This window comes from Chiloscyllium plagiosum, unplaced genomic scaffold, assembly GCF_037043375.1.
Source record: "Chiloscyllium plagiosum isolate Xiang-an unplaced genomic scaffold, Cpla_swu_hap1 HiC_scaffold_23, whole genome shotgun sequence".
Classification (NCBI taxonomy): Eukaryota; Metazoa; Chordata; class Chondrichthyes; order Orectolobiformes; family Hemiscylliidae; genus Chiloscyllium; species Chiloscyllium plagiosum.
Window position 1 is genome coordinate 55,763,770 of NW_028270161.1, and position 17,385 is coordinate 55,781,154.

Below are 17,385 nucleotides of genomic sequence, written 5' to 3' on the forward strand. Positions count from 1 at the left end.
TAAGCATCTGTACCCCTCTGCTCCCCACCTACTCATGCATCTGTCCAGACGCAACTTAAATGAATCTACTATGCCTGCCTCTACCACCTCTGCTGGCAACGCGTTCCAAACACCCACCACCCTCTGTGTGAAGTACTTGCCGCGTGTATCCCCCTTAAACTTTCCACCTCTCACCTTCAAAGCATGACCTCTGGTTATTGAATCTTTCACCCTGGGTAAAAGCTTGTCTCTATCCACCTTGTCTATACCCTTCATGATTTTGTAAACCTGAATCCGGTCCCCCCTCAATCTCCTTTTTTCTAGTGAAAATAAACCTAACCTACTCAACCTCTCTTCATGTCTAGCACCTTCCATACCAGGCAACATCCCCGTAAACCTTCTCTGCACCCTCTCCAAAGCGTCCACATCCTTTTGGTAATGTGGCGACCAGAACTGTACACAATATTCTAAATGCGGCCAAACCAATGTATTGCACAATTTTAATATGACTTGCCAGCTCTTATACTCAATACCCCATCCAATGAAGGCAAGCATACCATATGCCATTGCTTCATCATATTGAACAAGTATTTATTAAGCTAGTGAATGGCCTTTAGAAGAATTCTATATATTAGATGCTGCAAAACTATGAAAGAACCACACAGTTTTTAAAAGCACTTTTTTTATTCAGATCAAACATAAAGCAAACATTTTCAGAAATGTTCATAATTTAGCAAAAAAGCATGGACCAATCTAAGAAAATAACTGACACTTGTTACTCCCACTGTCACACTTACATCCTGATTGTCTCACTGCAATGACTGAAGGACGGTATAGGGCAGAACAGATTTCTGAAACTAGATCCTACCGAAAGGCAGGGAGTCCCAAAATGGCTGAGGTTCCAGCTCAGACTAAAAGCTCTCCTGTAAGGTCACAAAACTCTAAAGGAATTGCATTTCTCAATGGGATTTAACAGCCTTCCCATTGGAGATGTGACATCATGTTTCTTCCACCCCATTATTTTTGGTGAAGCTACATATTCCTGGAAGAACAGAACAGAAGCCCAACTCTAGAAGCAAGAAAGAGCATCTTTTTTGAACTCCTTTCAACCAAAAACCTCATGATCATAAACCTAACGAGAAAAATATCAAAAGCTCTTTAGTGAGGGCATTAATTCTCATCATTCAAATGTAGGCCATCTAATTCCTGAGATCAACTACTTGTTTTTAAGACTAACCCTTGACTGGAAAAATCAAAATCCAGACTGTAGCTTGGTCATTTCAAGACAAATTGTCAAAACGCGGTTGACACAGAAATGTAGAACATAGGAGCAAGAGTAGGCCATTTGGCCCTTTCAGCCTGTTTGCCATTCATGATGATCATGGCTGATCATCCAACTCAATCCCCTCTTCCTGCTTTCTCCCCATATCCTCTGACCCCTTTGGTCTTAAGAACTGTATCTAACTCCTTCTTGAAAACATTCAATGTTTTGACCTCAACTGCTTTCTGCGATAGTGAATTCCACAGGGTCACCACTCTCTGGATGAAGACATTTCTCCTCATCTCAGTCCTAAATGGCCTACCACCTATCTTTAGACTGATACCCCACCCTCATAACCATTGGGAACATCCTTCCTGTGTTTACGCCATTCAGTCTTGTTTGACTTTTACAGTTTCCCATGAGGTCCCTCTCATGTTTGCTATTCTTTGGTGTAATGTATATAGGGTTGCACTATAGTTCACAGATTCAGGTGGTAACTAGTCTATTGAGCTACCAATATGGTAGACAGCAGTTACACTGTACTGCATTTTAAATGAGGTAGATGCACTGACAAAGAAATGCATATTGGGAATGTTTAAAGGCTGGAATTATTTATAGGAATGAGACTTCTGTGATTTACTTAGGAGCCATTTTCTGTCGTTGAATGATCCATTTTCTGAGATGCTGAACTAACCCTGCACAACGTAGTGTGCACCTACAGGAAGGATAAAAGACTCCACCCATACATAGACAAACATCAAACTACGAGTAGCAAGCTCCTCTTTACCGTGACATTTAAAAACAAAACCTCTTGTTCTGCCTCCTTCCATGCTCCCACAGGCTATCAATTTACCATCCATTCATGTTGGCCAATGGTTGCACATCTCCTCGTCCCCAAGCCAAAGTGCCAAGCCTCCATTACACACCCTGTTCCCGCCACCCGCACAAGTCAAAACCCATTAACTACAATTTCATCTGAGTTACTGATTCTGAATCACAGCTGTCAATTCCCCATACCTAGGCTACAAACTCTCATTATCAATTTCCCTCCATCTGTTCCTGAGGCTATAATGTAAAAGCAGTGGAAATGAAGTGAAATGTATTGTGGGTGCTGGTTCAGTGGCAACCTCACCAGTGCCCATGATCACCAGCCCACAATTCCAATCCAGCAACAGGAGCTCCTGAATGTCTAGGCTCTGAACTGTGCTGTTTTTGGGTACCTCATTCACTGGTAAACCAGCCACAGACTCAGGCACGTCATTCCAATTCCTAATCGGATAATTACTGAGGGGTGTTTCCTGTTCAGTCCCTGTCATTATCATTTAAGCAGTACACACTCCAGTATTACAGGAGGACCTCTGCAGATCCTCTGCACTCACATGTCAAACATCAATTTGTCACATTAAAAAAATTACATTTCACACTTCTTGTTCGGTTTCAAGCTATTCTTCAATTGCACAGACTGACAGAGGGTGTTAATTTCAAGAAAGCAATGTTGCTGAAATTCATTTTAAAGGTTAGAGGGGGCTGTGGGACACGGTGGGCACTGTCTGGGGGCGATGATATTGCTAGAAGCCTTGGCATAAAACTTGCAAAGGTGAGGCAGATGGAGATGGATTCATGCACAGCACACCTCGGTGATAAGGCTGAAAAACAACAACAGACACCATTACATAGAATCGCCAGCCCAAATGCCCCCTGCTGCTGTTTAATGCCGTACACAAACCTATCCCAACCTTACTTTGTCACACTGTATATTGTTCGATCCCTTCCCCTTTCACAAATTTGTCTAGCTACCATTTAATTATAAGTAGGCCATTCAGCCCCTTCAGGGAGGAGAAAGTGAGGTCTGCAGATGCTGGAGATCAGAGTCAAGACTGTGGTGCAGGAAAAGTACAGCAGGTCAGGCAGCATCCAAGGAGCAGGAGAATCAACGTTTCGGGCATAAGCCCTTCATCTGTTGCAGATTGCTGATGAAGGGCTTTACCTTGTGTTTTTATAGCACCACAGTCTCCATTCAGCCCCTTCAGCTTGCTAAACCATTCAAGGAGATTGAGCTTATCTGTTTGTGGCCTTAGCCCCACTTTCTTCCCCATTCCCCATAACCCTTGACTCCCTTGCAGATTAAATCTAACTGAGTCTTCAATGACCCAACACCCACAGCTCCCTGGGTACACACAATTCCAAAAATGAATGACCCTCTGAGAAGGTATTTCTCCCTATCTCTGTATTAAATTGATGACTAGGAGAAAGTGAGGACTGCAGATCAGAGCTGAAAATGTGTTGCTGGAAAAGCACAGCAGGTTAGGCAGTATCCATGGAGCAGGAGAATTGACGTTTCCTGAAGAAGGGCTCATGCCCGAAACATTAACTTGATGACCCCTTGTTTTGAAACTGTGGGCTTTGTTGTACATTCTTCCACCAGAGGAAACCTCCTCTCACTGTTAAGTCTCATCAGAGCCTTTTATGTACCTCTCATTTTTCCAAGGTGTATTATAGAGACTAAGCACAACCTGCTTCATGTTCCTGATAAGATAACCTCTTTGTTCCAGCAATCGACACCAGGAACCTTCTCCGAACTGTGATGTAAACATGTCCATCCTTAAATAAGGAAACTGAAACTGTACTCTATACTCCGCGTACTGTCCTACCAATGCCCTGGATAGTTGTTACTTTTATAGTCCAAACTCCCAGTAATAAATCCAATATTACATTTCCCTTCCTAATTACTTATTGTGCCTGAATGCTAATTTCTTCAGATTCGTGTCAGGGATTACCCAGATTCCTCTGTGTTGCAGCATTCTGAAGTATTGCTCTGTTTAAATACTAGCCCGCACTTCTATTCTTGCATTCTTCTTAAAATTTGCTTTCCCATCACTTTTTGTATCACAAACAAATTTGAGTACATTACACTTAGCTCGTTCATCCAATTCTGTAGTAAATTGTAAAATGTTGAGGCTAAATACGGTAGCTACAAGAGCAGGTCAGAGCTAAGAATTCTGTGGTGAGCAACTGACCTGACTTCCCAAAGCCTATCCACCACCTACAAGGAGAAGTGTGGTAGAATCCTTTCCATTTGCCTAAAAGGGTGCATCTCCAACAAAACCATCCAGGACAAAGACTGATCAGCACTCCATCAAGACTCCCTCAAGACATTGACTCCCTCCATCATCGACACCCAGGAGCAGCAGTGTATACTTTCTACAAGCTACACTCCAGCAATTCACCAATGATCCTGCAACAGCATTTTCCAAATTCTGCCATTTAGAAGGACAAGAGCAGCAGATACATGGGGACACCTACAAGTTTCCGTGTAAGTCACACTCAAGCCAACCCAAAAATATATCACCAGGGACCAAATCTTGCAAGCTCCCTACCTAACAGCACTGTGGTGAATCTCCACTCCATGAACTGCTGCAATTCTGAAGGCAGCTCACCATCACCCTCTCCAGGGCAATTATAGTGGGCTGTAAGGGCTCGCTCAGATAGTGAGAGACACATGCTATGAACTAATTAATGTGCTTTGATGTCATGAAAGGTGTGTGGAAATGCAAACGCTTTTTCTTTCTAAATTTTGAGAATTACTGTTGATTGACGAACATATTTAATACGTATTTAGATACTTTTTTGCCCTTGAAAGATCCCAGACTCTCAGAAATTCACACAGGAAAATATAATAACATGTACTGAATATTGCCCAGTGGATATTAAAATGAATATTGGATCTTCCAGTGTTACATGAAATAAATCACCTCTTAGGGTAAGTGGAGCTGCTTGCTTCCACCTGATCATGGGCTTCATGATGGCACTTTCTTACAGAAAACTCGGGTTAAAATCTGCCTGTTGGTTTTCATTACCTGGATATCAAACTGATAAAAGATCAACCCCCCCCCCCCCCCCTCTGCAGAGACTGCCCGCTCTGCAGGATCGCCGATCAAGATAAAAACAAAGATTGGGACAGATTCTACAAAGGGCAGAGATCATCTGCCAGCCATATATCCAGGTGCTAATAATGGGATCTATTTCTGCAACAGGTCAGCTAGTCGCAGCTTATTGGTCGATTTCTGTGTTTGTCAGCTTTTGTGAAAGCGAAGACATTTCAAAGGTATTGTCATCACTGGACTCCTCCCACCCCCCCAGCCCCCTGACCATCCTGGAGTTACCATCGACCAGAAGCTGAACTATTATCAAACATAAATGTTCTTGAATAAAAGAATCCTGGACGAGTTTAAATTGCAAGAGGGTGGTAGTACATGCAGAGGAGTTGCTGTGACTGTAGTGTCCTGTTTGTTTATTGCGGTCTGAAGCACCAGCAAATATATCAAGTTGGCAAGCCCAATAGAAAAGATTGTAATTTATTTTGTAACTGCGTTTCAGGATTTACAAAGAGCTTCACACTTACAGATTAGTTAGGTTGCTATGTCTGCACCTTCAATCTCAGAGAACAATGTGAAGCAATCTGAAAATTGGGTGGACTGTGACACCAGATAGCTTTCCTTGATCATAGCCATTTCTGTACAAGTAGAATAAAATTCAACTATTTGGGAAATGTGTGGTCACAGGGATAGTGTAGGGGGATTGAGTCTGGATGGATTGCTCTTTGGAGGGTCAGTGTGAACGTGATGGGCTGAATAGCCTGCTTCCACACTGTTGGGATTCTATGATAACTGGCATGGATTGCGTAGTGCCACCTTACAGCAAGACGTGGCTCGTTCTTTGAGACCACTGCAAAATATTGATGATCCTAATCTACTAGTGCTGGTTTCAGCTTGAAGAGCAGTCAGGTGGATGATGGTATCCCAGGGCATGATGGTATCTACCCAATGTTATTTAGAGAGGCAAGTGAGGAGATTGCTGGGGCTTTGACCAAGATCTTTGTATCCTCCTTAGATACAGGAAAGGTTCCGGAGGACTGGGGAATAGCTAATATTGTTCCTCTGTTCAAGATGGGAAATAGGATAATCCAGGAAACTATAGACTGGTGAGTCTCACATTGGTGGTTGGGAATCTATTGGTGAGAATTCTTCGAGATAGGACTTCTGTGCATTTGGAAAAGCATGGCCTACTTAGGCGTGGTCAGCATAGCTTTGTGCAGGGTAGATCATGTCTTACTGGTTGACATTTTCAAGGAGAAAGTGAGGACTGCAGATGCTGGAGATCAGAGCTGAAAATGTGTTGCTGGAAAAGCGCAGCAGGTCAGGGCTCATGCCCGAAATGTCGATTCTCCTGTTCCCTGGATACTGCCTGACCTGCTGCGCTTTTCCAGCAACACATTTTCAGCTCTGACATTTTCAAGGAGTTGACAAAGGTGACCAAAAAAGGTAGAGCAGTGGATGTTGTCTACGTGGATTTTAGTAAGGTCCCTCATGTTAGGCTCATCCAGAACATCAAGATGCATGGGATACATGGTGGCCCTGTGGATTCAGAATTGGCTTCCCCATAGAAGGCATAGGGTAGTGGTGGAAGATTGTTTTTTCAGGCTGGAGGTCCGTGACTAGTGATGTTCCACAGGGATCTGTACTGGAACCTCTACTGTTTGTAATTTATATAAATGACTTGGATGAAAACGTAGATGGGTGGATTAGTAAGTTTGCATACGATACAAAGATCAGTGGAGTTGTGGATAGTGTAAAAGGTTATCAAAGGATGCAGCAGGATATAGCTCAGGTGTAGATATGGGCGGAGAGATGGGAGATGGTGTTTAATCTGGGCAAGGTGCTGCACTTTGGGACATCAAATATTAAGGAAAAGTATAGAGTCAATGGCAGGATCCTGAACAGCATTGATGTACAGAGGGATCTTAGGGTTCAAATCCATAGCCCACTGAAAGTGGCCATGCACAAGGATGAGGTGGTAAAGAAGGCAAAGGCATGCTTATCTTTATTGGTCAGGGAATTGTGTACATGAGTCAGGATGTCATGTTGCAGGTTTATAAAACTTTGGTTAGGCTGCCCTTGGAGTATTGCGTTCAATTGTGGTCGCCACATTACAGGAAGGATGTGGAGGCTTTGGCGAGGATGTAGCAGGGGTTTACTAGGATGCCGCCTGGATTAGAGGGTATGAGCTATAAGGAGAAACTGGAAAAACCTGGATTGTTTTCTCTGGAGTGGTGCAGGCTGAGGGGAGACTTGATAGAAGTTCAAAAATTATGAGGTGCACAGATAGGGTTGACAGTCAGAATCTTAGCGGGCATGCATTTAAGGTGAGAGGGGAAAGTTCACAGGAGATGTGAGGGGCAAGTTTTTTTACACAGAATGTGGGAAGAGTCTGGAACAAGCTACCAGGAAGCAGATACGATAGGGGTGTTTAAGGAGCTTTTAGATAAGCATATAAATATGCAAGGAACTGGAGAGATATACACCAAGGGCAGGCAAAAGGGATTAGTTTCATTTGGCATCATGTTTGGCACAACATTGTGGGCCAAGGGGCCACTACTGTGTTGGACTGTTCGTATGTTCTATGTTCAACCATCTAAGTTAAAGACAGGGAAGTTTCCCGGACAATTTTGCTTTAGAATGAAATCCAAAAGCGAAGTTCAGTTGTAAGCTATTGCACAGATTAAGTAGTGACTGAATAGAAAAAATATTGTGTAAGAATGTGCAAAAATAGTTCTCTCTCTCTCTCTCTCTCTGTCTGTCTGTCTCTCTCTCTCTGTCTCTCCCAAATATTGGTACAGAAATCTTAAATATTTTAAAGCCTGACCTGGATTAATGATCATGGTTCACCAGGATGCAACGGGGGGAGGACGAGGCATCGGGGGCTGGAATGCCAGGTTCTGCATGGACTGTAAAAGCTGCAGAGCTGAGGACTTTTGATGAACTCGGGACGGCAAGGTCCCCGGGAGAAAGTTTTTCTGTTGCCCTGAGCTATTCTGTAAATAACAAGAAAACACTTGTAAAAACTGTCTGACGTAAACTGAACTGCGCATTTCAAAATGACTGAGAATTTCTCACACAGCCTTGGCCATAGAGCTCAGCAGGAGGCCATTCAGTCCATCTTGTGTAAACAAGGACAGAATGCATGGGTTTGGTTAAAGAAAATTGGTCGTGGAAATACTGGAGTGAAGAGCAGGGAAGAATAGTTAATCATCTGTTTTCACTCAACACCATTTTTACCACCAGATTTTTAGAAAGTCATTGTGTCCTCATAGGTTTATAGAGATCCCATTTTGGAGATTTTGGTCGATCTTGTCTTTCTATCTCAAAGAATTAACAAAATCTTGCAACACATTTCAATTACCCAGACTTTCTCCCATACTCCTCACCTTCAATATTAGGAGTGGGCAGCATGGTGGCTTAGTGGTTGGCACTTTGACTCACACTGCTAGGGACCCAGATTCAATCCCACCCTTGGGTGACTGTGTCGAGTTGCCGGGATGCTCCAATTTCCTCCCACGGTCACAAAGATGTGCAGGTTAGATGGATTAGCCATGCTAAATTGCCCATAGCGTCCAGGGATTTACAGGCTAGGTGGGTTAGCCATGGGAAATGCAGGGTTAAAGGATTAGAATGGGGGGGTTGGCTCTGGGTGGGATGCTGTTCAGAGTGTTGGCGTGGACTCAATGGGCTGAATGGTCTGCTTTCACACTGTAGGGGTTCTATGATTCGAACCGAAATGTGTTGTTCTCCTGGGTTTGGGATCCCTGCCTTGATGGTGGGTTGTAGGTAAGAAAGAAGTTACATATATTCCTCCTCAGGAGCATTTGCTAATGAAACCAGCACACAGAACAAAAAGGAACGGGAGGAGGAAGCCATTCAGGTTTTTGGATCAATTCCACCATTCTAGAACTTGGCCAATCTACATCTTAGCATCATGTGCCTGCCCTGGTTTCAGAACCCTTAATACCTTAACTCAACAAAAATCTTCAAGGCTCAGTTTTTAATTGCTTATCAAATTCCAATCCACTGTTTTCTTTTGGCGAGAGTCCCAGATTTCCATTACCCTCTCTGTGAGGAAGTACTGCTTGACATCATGGCTTAATGGCCTGGCTGTAATTTTAAGGTTGTGTACTTGGACCCCCCTCAACCACCAGAGGTGACCCTACTGGGCACTACACTGAGAGGGAGCAGGTCTGTTGATGGTTTACCTCCTCAGAGATGGGTACATGGAGATGTGAGGACCACACAGGGCAGGCTATGGTGGGCAGGGGGCACTGCCTTTCCTGTCAGGGAGCCCCTAGAAGGCACATGGGATGTCGAGAAAGGATGGCCACCCCACTCCCACCAGAGTTCACCGGAGACCTCCAGATTTTACTGGATGATCCCTCCCCTCACCTCTTGCCTCCAAATGTGTTACCCTGACTTCATGCAACCTTTGCAGTCCTGTGTCAAGCTGGTTGGCCCACGTTCAGCCACCTCCAAAATTAATATGGCCTCCTGGAGGGGCAGTGCCCATAGGTAAAAGCAGTCAGTCCAGAAGTCTCTAATTAAGTGCAGTTAGTCTCATTATAGGAAGTATGTGGAGGCTCTAGAGAGGAGATTTATCAGGATGCTGCCTGGACTGGAGGGCAAGCCATCTGAAGAAAGGTTGAGGGAGCTAAGGCTTTTCTCATTGGAGTGAAGAAGGGTTAGAGGCGACTTAGATAGAGGTGTACAAGATGATGAGAGGCATAGATATAGTGGATAGACAGAGACTTTTCCCCAGGGCAGAAATGGCTATCACAAGGGGGCATAATTTTAAGGAGATTGGAGAAAGGTTTCGGGGAGATGTCAGAGGTAGGTTCTTTACACAGAGTGTGGTGGGTGTGTGGAACGCACTGCCAGTGGTGATAGTAGAGTCAGATACATTAGGGACATTTAAGCGACTCTTGGATAGGCACATGGATGATAGTAAAATGTAATGTATGTAGATTTGTTTGATCTTAGAATAGGATAAAAGGTCGGCACTACATTGAGGTCGGAAGGACCTGTACTGTGCTGTACTGCTCTATGTTCTATGTCTTGATGTTTCTATCTAAATGCAGTTCCTCCAGAGCCTCATACAAGTGAAGAGTAATGTTTTGACACAGTCGAGAACAGTAGTTCCTTTCAGTGACGGATAATGCCTTGTTGAGTTTAAAACAAAAGGTTCCTGGCAACTTCAGGTCTCTGTTGAATGATTTGATCTGAGAATTTGTGAACTGCAGTCTGACTCATCATCCCTGGGATAGAGAGGGTTAATCAACTCGGATTCTAGTGTAACCAGAAAGAGTTACAGTGTGCATCAGAAAAGGAAGGTGGGTAATTGCGATGTTTTGGGCACTTCTGTCATATGTTACGTTGCAAGGTTCGGAAGGCAGGGAGAGCTGGCCCATCAGTCTGGCATCAAAATGCGAATGTAAACAATAGCTTGGGGTCAACAACTTGTTATTAGAGTCAAGATTAGAGTGGTGCTGGAAAAGCATAGCAGGTCAGGCAGCATCCGAGGAGCAGGAAGGGCTTGGTCCGAAATGTCGATTTTCCTGCTCCTCGGATGCTGCCTGACCTGCTGTGCTTTTCCAGCACTGCTCTAATCTTGACTCTAATCTCCAGCATCTGCCGTACCCACTTTTGCCAACTTGTTGTTAGAGTCAACCTGGCTGTGACAATGGTTGTTGGTTTCATCATTGACAGAGGATGAGACAAGTCAGTCCTGCTTCCCAACGTTCTGGTCTCTTAATCTGGATTGACAGAAACCAGTACTAGGTAAGAGGTTAAACATAAAGGTTTTCCTAAAGTGATAAAGTTGAGGGGTGGAAACAAAATACTTTGAGACTCTATACTAGTTCTATGAATGTGATGACTGGCCCACCATTGAGAGACTGGCATTTTGAGTGCTGATGATGATTTTTAATCCTCTGTCCTGGGAGTAAAGGATGGTTCCTGCACCTGAAACCTTCTCTTTGTCGGAAAGACCCAATATCCTTTCAATCACACCTGCATTTGACAAAGAAACTGGTGGCTTTGAGCCCTCGGGCCCACTCTGGAGCAAGTGTCAACTTGAAATGAATGAAAGCCGGTGACATACCAACTTGACATGAACTTAAAAGCGAGTGCATCCTTTATTCCAGGGGATATGATGGCCTAGTGGTACTCCAGAATTAATCCAGAAACTCAGCTAATGTTCTGGAGACCTGAGTTTGAATCCTACCATGGCAGATGGTGGAATTTGCTGAGAACCAGGAATATACATACTGGAGGCACAGGTAAAACCCTGAACAGAAACATTTGGGTGGCTCAGTAGATAGCAATACTACCTCACAGCACCAGGGACCCAAGTTCAATCCCATTTCTGCCAGGTGCTATGGTTTCCTCTCATAGTCCAAAGATTTGGAGGTAAGGTGGGTTGGCCATGCTAAATCGCCCATGGTGTCCAGGGACATGCAGGCTAGGTTACAGGAATGGGGGGGTGGCAGGCCTAGGTGGGGCGCTTGTTGTAAGGGTGGTGTAGATTTGATGGGCCAAATGACCTAAACTTCATTCTAGGGATTCTATGGTACTCTACGTCCATTGATCTAAAGAAATAGACTGACTAGTTTTCCAATAGGAAGTGACGGATAAAAGCTTGGTTCACTTGATTCTGTGTTTTTTTGCTTTCCCTTGTGGTGTGAGAGTAAGTCACCCCAGCAACAAGGAGTTAAATTTCTTAAACAGTACAGTCCTGAACAATTGTGCCTGTTATTGAGAGCAGTTCTATGATGATATGGAGACATCGATTGATAAGGAAGAATATAACGTTTGATATTGTGGTAGTCAAATGGTTTAATGTTAAACTGTCTTGGTACTTCATATGAAAATACCCTTCGCCGTCGTTGGCACGAGTTAGTAATTTGCTAGTTTGCTTACTGCTGCAGAGCACGTTGATGATTTCTTCTCATTTTTGCTGAGAGAGCTTCTCCTGCACTGTTGTGATGCTCTCAGTCTGGAGTTTGGCTGGTCTGGAAGAATGAATGGGAAGAATTGTGAAAGATTAGGACGAGATACTGCTGGAACAGTCAGAAGGAGGAGTGAAATGTAGAGACAGCCTCTATCTTAATTCTAATTCCTGGCTTCGTTCCACATCATAATGCTTTTGCCTAACAAAAGTCTATCACAGTTTCAAAAAGATTGAAAACTCATCTCCACCTTCAACAGAGAAAGTTCCAGATTTTCATTATTAGAGTTTCAATGAAGTATCATCCCAAAATGGCCTGACGTGAACGTTAATGTATTACCCCTTGTGCTGGGCTCCATTTCTCGAGATGTTTTGAGTCAAGCGAGATAGTCTGTAGGGTATGGGGTGAAAGCAGGAACAGGGGACTGAGTTGAATGATTGGCCGTGATCATAATGAACGGCAGAGCTGGCTCAAAGGGCTGAATGGCTTATTCTTGCTTCTATTTTCTATGTATCTGTGTTTCTCCAACTAGAGGAAATGGTTTCTTCTCAACCGATTCTATCAAACTCCTTTACAATCATCTCAGTCAGAGCATCCCCTATGCTCATGGGAATATCTAAGTTCCTGGTTATAATGAGTGAACCATTTTCACTCCTGGTGAATCTTGCCCAGGCCTTCCTGAAGGGGTAGGGTCCAGAACAGAACAAAGGTGGCTATGGCATCGTGCGCAGGCCTAGGCATTATGGTTCCAACAGGCTGTGCCAAGAAATCAATGCCAGTTCCGAACATGCCACCTTCCTGATCTTAGCAAAGATGTCAATCACCCAGGGCTCTCTCCTGATCTCAGGGACAGACAGAAGCACTCTTTATTCTCCCTTTAACTGGTGTACAGAAGGGCATGGGTGGCAGGCAAGGGATAGGGGGGGCATATAGGTGGGAAATAGTTGCTTATAGGAGGAAAGAAATCTATTCCTGGTAACAAAGCACAAAGTTAATTTTGAAGCTATCTAGGGGGTGATTTTCAGATTGCAAAATCTATTTGAGCTCATATGTTACATGTGAAACTCATTTTCAAGCGCAGGGATGACACAGGAGGAGACTTTTAAGATGCAACTTCCATGCAATTCGCAAGAGAGAATGGCCAAAAAAATGTCCTCCGTACAACTGAGCTATCGTCTATCAAAATCTGACAACTTCCTTGTTTAATGAAGGATGTTAGCACGAGGGGATTAAAACACTGCCAATTCAGACATGCTGCGTCCCTCCATAAGTACTCCACAACTAGTCAAAGGCTAAAGATCACCCTGAATTCTACCTGCGCTAAAGCCCTAATTGCCCCTAAATGAAGCATTTTCTACATTCCTCTGTGTACACCTGACCATGAGTGTTGGTTAACATGAATGTAATGCTGTGCAGTCTGTCACAGGGCTGCATTTCCAGAGCCCAGTCTTGGAGGCAGAAGGAGAACCAAGTGGGGGGGGGGTGGGGTGGGGGGCAGGGAGTGGATGCACAATAAGGTGGCACCCCACATCCTGCAGCTCCGAAGGTTTCCCAGGGCGTAGGCCGGGACCTGAATTTTCTGGCAATGCCAGAGCAGGGCTTAACTAATTCAGATCATTTAGACTGCAAGTAAATTACTGCAGATGCTGGAATCTGTACTGAAAGGAAAACATGTTGGAGATCAGAGCGGGTCGGGCAGCATTCATGGAAAGCAAGTAAGCAAATTATTTGAATCTAAATGGCTCTTCAAGAGCTGTAACCTCCAGCGTTTTTTGTTTTCAAGTCAGGTTAAATGTTGGCCTCACTGGCATATTTCCACTGGCCTCACTCTTCATTTGCAAAAATGTATTTATTCTTAAATTATCTGCAAGTACATTATAAAACAGTTCAAGTCAGACATTACAGAAAATACAATATAAGTATCATATTTCCCATTGGAACTATGCAATGTTTGGGATGGCACGATGGCTCAGTGCTCAGCACTGCTGCCTCACACCATCAGGGGACCTGGGTTCAATTCCACCCTTGGAGGCGTGGAGTTTGCACATTCTCCCCATGTCTGCATAGCCCAAAGATGAGCAGGCTAGGTGGACTGGCCATGGGCCATGGATAGGAGATGGGGAGGACCTGGCTGGGCTGCTCTTCAGAGGGTCAGTGTGGACTCGATGGGCCAAATGGCCTGTTTCCACACTGTTGAGATTCGATGATATTAGATGCCTCCATTCAAATGGAATATTTATTAAATATGACAAGAAACTATTTACATTCAAATACAAGCAATGAGAAGTTCTATAAGTTAACAGGGATATCATGGGCAGCAAGTCTTAGATGGTGGTCTTTCCACAGTGCTCCATGATGGCAGTTGCCCCAAGTTTTATCCGTCCCTCAGCAAATGGTCCTGCACCTTGGCATGTGCCAGTTTGCAACACTCAGTTGGGGGCGACTCTTTACACTGGAAGACTAAAAGGTTTTGGACAGACCAAACCTCAATGCACTTCTAGAGAGACAAAGGTAATGCTGCACATTTCTCAGACGTGTCCCTTCCACAGACTAATGGGGGAATGACCACTTCAACTCAACCAGTGAGTTGGTAATCACTTGGCCTCAGAGGCTTGTATTCACTAAATAAATAACTGAGTGCCTACCCAAGGTTCCCAATTGGAGGGAAAATGAGGAGGTGACCAATTGTGACTGCTGGTTGGTCACTACTTCAGAACCCCAAGTCTCGTGGAAAAATCCAGGATCTAATCCTGTTTATAACAGTATCTCTCCAGCAGATTGGGTAGGAAAACACTCATTCCATAAGCAGGGCTGCATTTAAATACAGTGACTGAGAGAAAGAGAGGACTGCAGATGCTAGAGAGTCAGAGTCGAAACGTGTGGCACTGGAAAGCGCAGCAGGTCAGGCAGCATCCAAGCAGCAGGAGAGTTGACGTATCAAGCATAAGCCCTTCATCAGGAATGTGGAGGGTGGGAAGGGGGCTGAGAGATAAATGGGAGGGTGGGGATGGGGCTCGGGGGGCAGGTAGCTGGGAAGGTGATAGGTGGATGAAGGTGGGAGGATGATTGTGATAGGTTGGTGGGGAGGGTGGAGCAGATAGGTGGGAAGGAAGATGGACAGGTAGGACAGTTCAAGAGGGCCGTGCCGAGTTGGAGAGTTGGATCTGGGATGAGGTGAGGGGAGGGGAGATTCTGAAACTGGTGAAGTTGACATTGATGCCGTGTGGTTGAAGGGTCCCAAGGTGGAAGATGAGGCATTCCTCCTCCAGTCGTCAGGTGGCTTGGATTTGGCGGTGGAGGAGGCCCAGGACTTGCATGTCCTTGGGGGAGTGAGAGGTGAAGTTGAAGTGTTTGGCCCAGGGTGGTGGGATTGCTTGGTTGTTGGGTGTGTGGTTGCATGTGTCCCAGAGACGTTCCCTGAAATGCTCTACAAGATGGCGTTCTGGCTCCCTGACGTAGAGGAGACCACATCAAGAGCAATAGATACAATAGATAAGGTCGGTGAATGTGCCGGAAAATCTTTGCAGAAATATGCCAGATGTGAAAAGACTCTTTGGAGCCTTGGACAGGGGTGAGGGGGGAGGTGTGGGAGGAGGTGTAGTCCAGGTTTCTGGGGGAGTTGGTGGGTTTGAAATAGATGTCCATGTTGAGTCAGTCACTGGAGATGGAGATGGAAGGGGAAATAGGTGCTCAAGATGGTCCAGGTGACCCTGAGGTCAGGGTGGAAGGTGTTAATGAAATTGATGAACTTTTTTACCTCCTCGAGGGAGCATGAGGTGGCATTGATATAGTCTTCGATGTTGCGGAGGAAGTGGTTGGGGGTGATGACAGTGTAACTGCAGAAGATGGACTGTTCCACATACCTGACAAAGAGACAGCAGAGCTGGGACCTATGCAGGTGCCCATGGCTACCCCTTTGGTCTGGAGGAAGTGGGAGGATTCAAAGGAGAATTTGTCATGGGTGAGGACCGGTTCAGCCAAACGAATGAGTGTGTCGGTGGAAGGGTACTGGTTGGGTCGGCGGTGGAGAGAGAAACAGAGGACTTGGAGGCCTTCACCATGGCAGATGAACGTGTACAGGGACTGGATGCTCATGGTGAAGGCGAGGCATTGGAGGCCAGGGAAACGAAAGTCATGGAGGAGGTGGAGGGTGTGGGTGGTGTCCCGCTGTATGTGGGGAGTTCCTTGAGCAACGGGTCAGGATGGTGTCGAGATATGAGAAAATAAGTTCGGTGGGCAGGAACAGGCATTGACCAGGGCAGTCACGTTTGTGGATTTTGGGTGGGAGGTAGAACCGGGCGGTGCGGGATTCCCGGACTATGAGATTGGAGGCTTAAGATGGGAAATCTCCTGAGGTCATGAGGTTGTGGATGGGGTCTGGGACATGATGGTTTGGTGATGGGAGGTGAGGTCGTGATCAAAGGGGTGGTAGGTGGAGGTGTTTTTGAGTTGCACCTGGCTTAAGGATGTAGAGGTCGGTGCACCAAACTACCACTGTGTGCACCCTACCCCCCCATCCGCTGGTTTAATGGTGATGTGGGGGTTGGAACAGAGGGAGTGGAGGGCTGCCCTTTTGCAAGGCTGACAGGTTGGAGTTGGTGAGGGGGTGGACTGGTTGAGGCAGTCAATGTCATGGCGGCAGTTGGAGATGAAGAGGTCGAGGGGGGGTAAGAGAACAGGATGGGGTGTCCAGGTGGATGGAGTATGTTTGAGGCAGCAACGGGGTCTTTGGAGGGTGAGTGGGAGTCATGATTTAACAAATAAGCATGGAGGCAAAGTTCGATGTCACAACCAGTTTGGAATTCATTGACCCGGCAACGTAGTGAGATGAAGGTGAGATCTTTACTGAGGACTGATCAATTATCCTCAGAGATGGGCAGGCCTGGGGAGATCGTAAAAACCCACAGGGCTGTGGGCTGGGGCCTGGGGCCTGGGGAGTGGAGCCTGGTGTAGAGTTGGAATTGGGAGTGGGGGCGGGGACTCTCTCTGGAGTGGGGGCAGTCATGTGGTCATTGGTGTTGTCACTGGAGGAAGTGACGTAAATGCTGGTGGTTGGGGAGGGGCGCGGAAGCTGTGTATTCCCACGGGAACGGAAGAGACGCTCCGTGTGACGTTCCCAGAGGCAGTGTGCTCAGCGGCAGCTGTGGAGGCGACATGGTTGGTGGAGCTTCAGTGAGTGAGGGGGGGGCGGAAGTGGCACATTCAGCAGCAAATGCGGGGTGGTGCATACGGTGGTGGAATCGGTGCTTTCGGCAGCATGTGCAGCGGGGGGGGGGGGGTGTGGAGTGATCGTCGGCGATGTTTGGGCGAGTGA

At 45.7% G+C, this 17,385-nt stretch overlaps 1 protein-coding gene across 1 annotated transcript in view; it reads right to left on the reverse strand.

Moving 5' to 3' along the window:
- Nucleotides 1-652: 652 nt before the first annotated feature.
- LOC122561568 (uncharacterized) overlaps nt 653-17,385 on the reverse strand; it is a 130,147-nt gene continuing 113,414 nt past the window's right edge. Inside the window, exons 16-18 of the mRNA XM_043713365.2 lie at nt 12,043-12,134; nt 7,943-8,111; nt 653-2,886 (exon numbers count right to left, since the gene is read on the reverse strand). Coding sequence (XP_043569300.2) covers nt 7,962-8,111; nt 12,043-12,134 — 242 coding nt within the window. The 3' untranslated portion in view covers nt 653-2,886; nt 7,943-7,961. The remainder of the gene's footprint in view (nt 2,887-7,942; nt 8,112-12,042; nt 12,135-17,385) is intronic.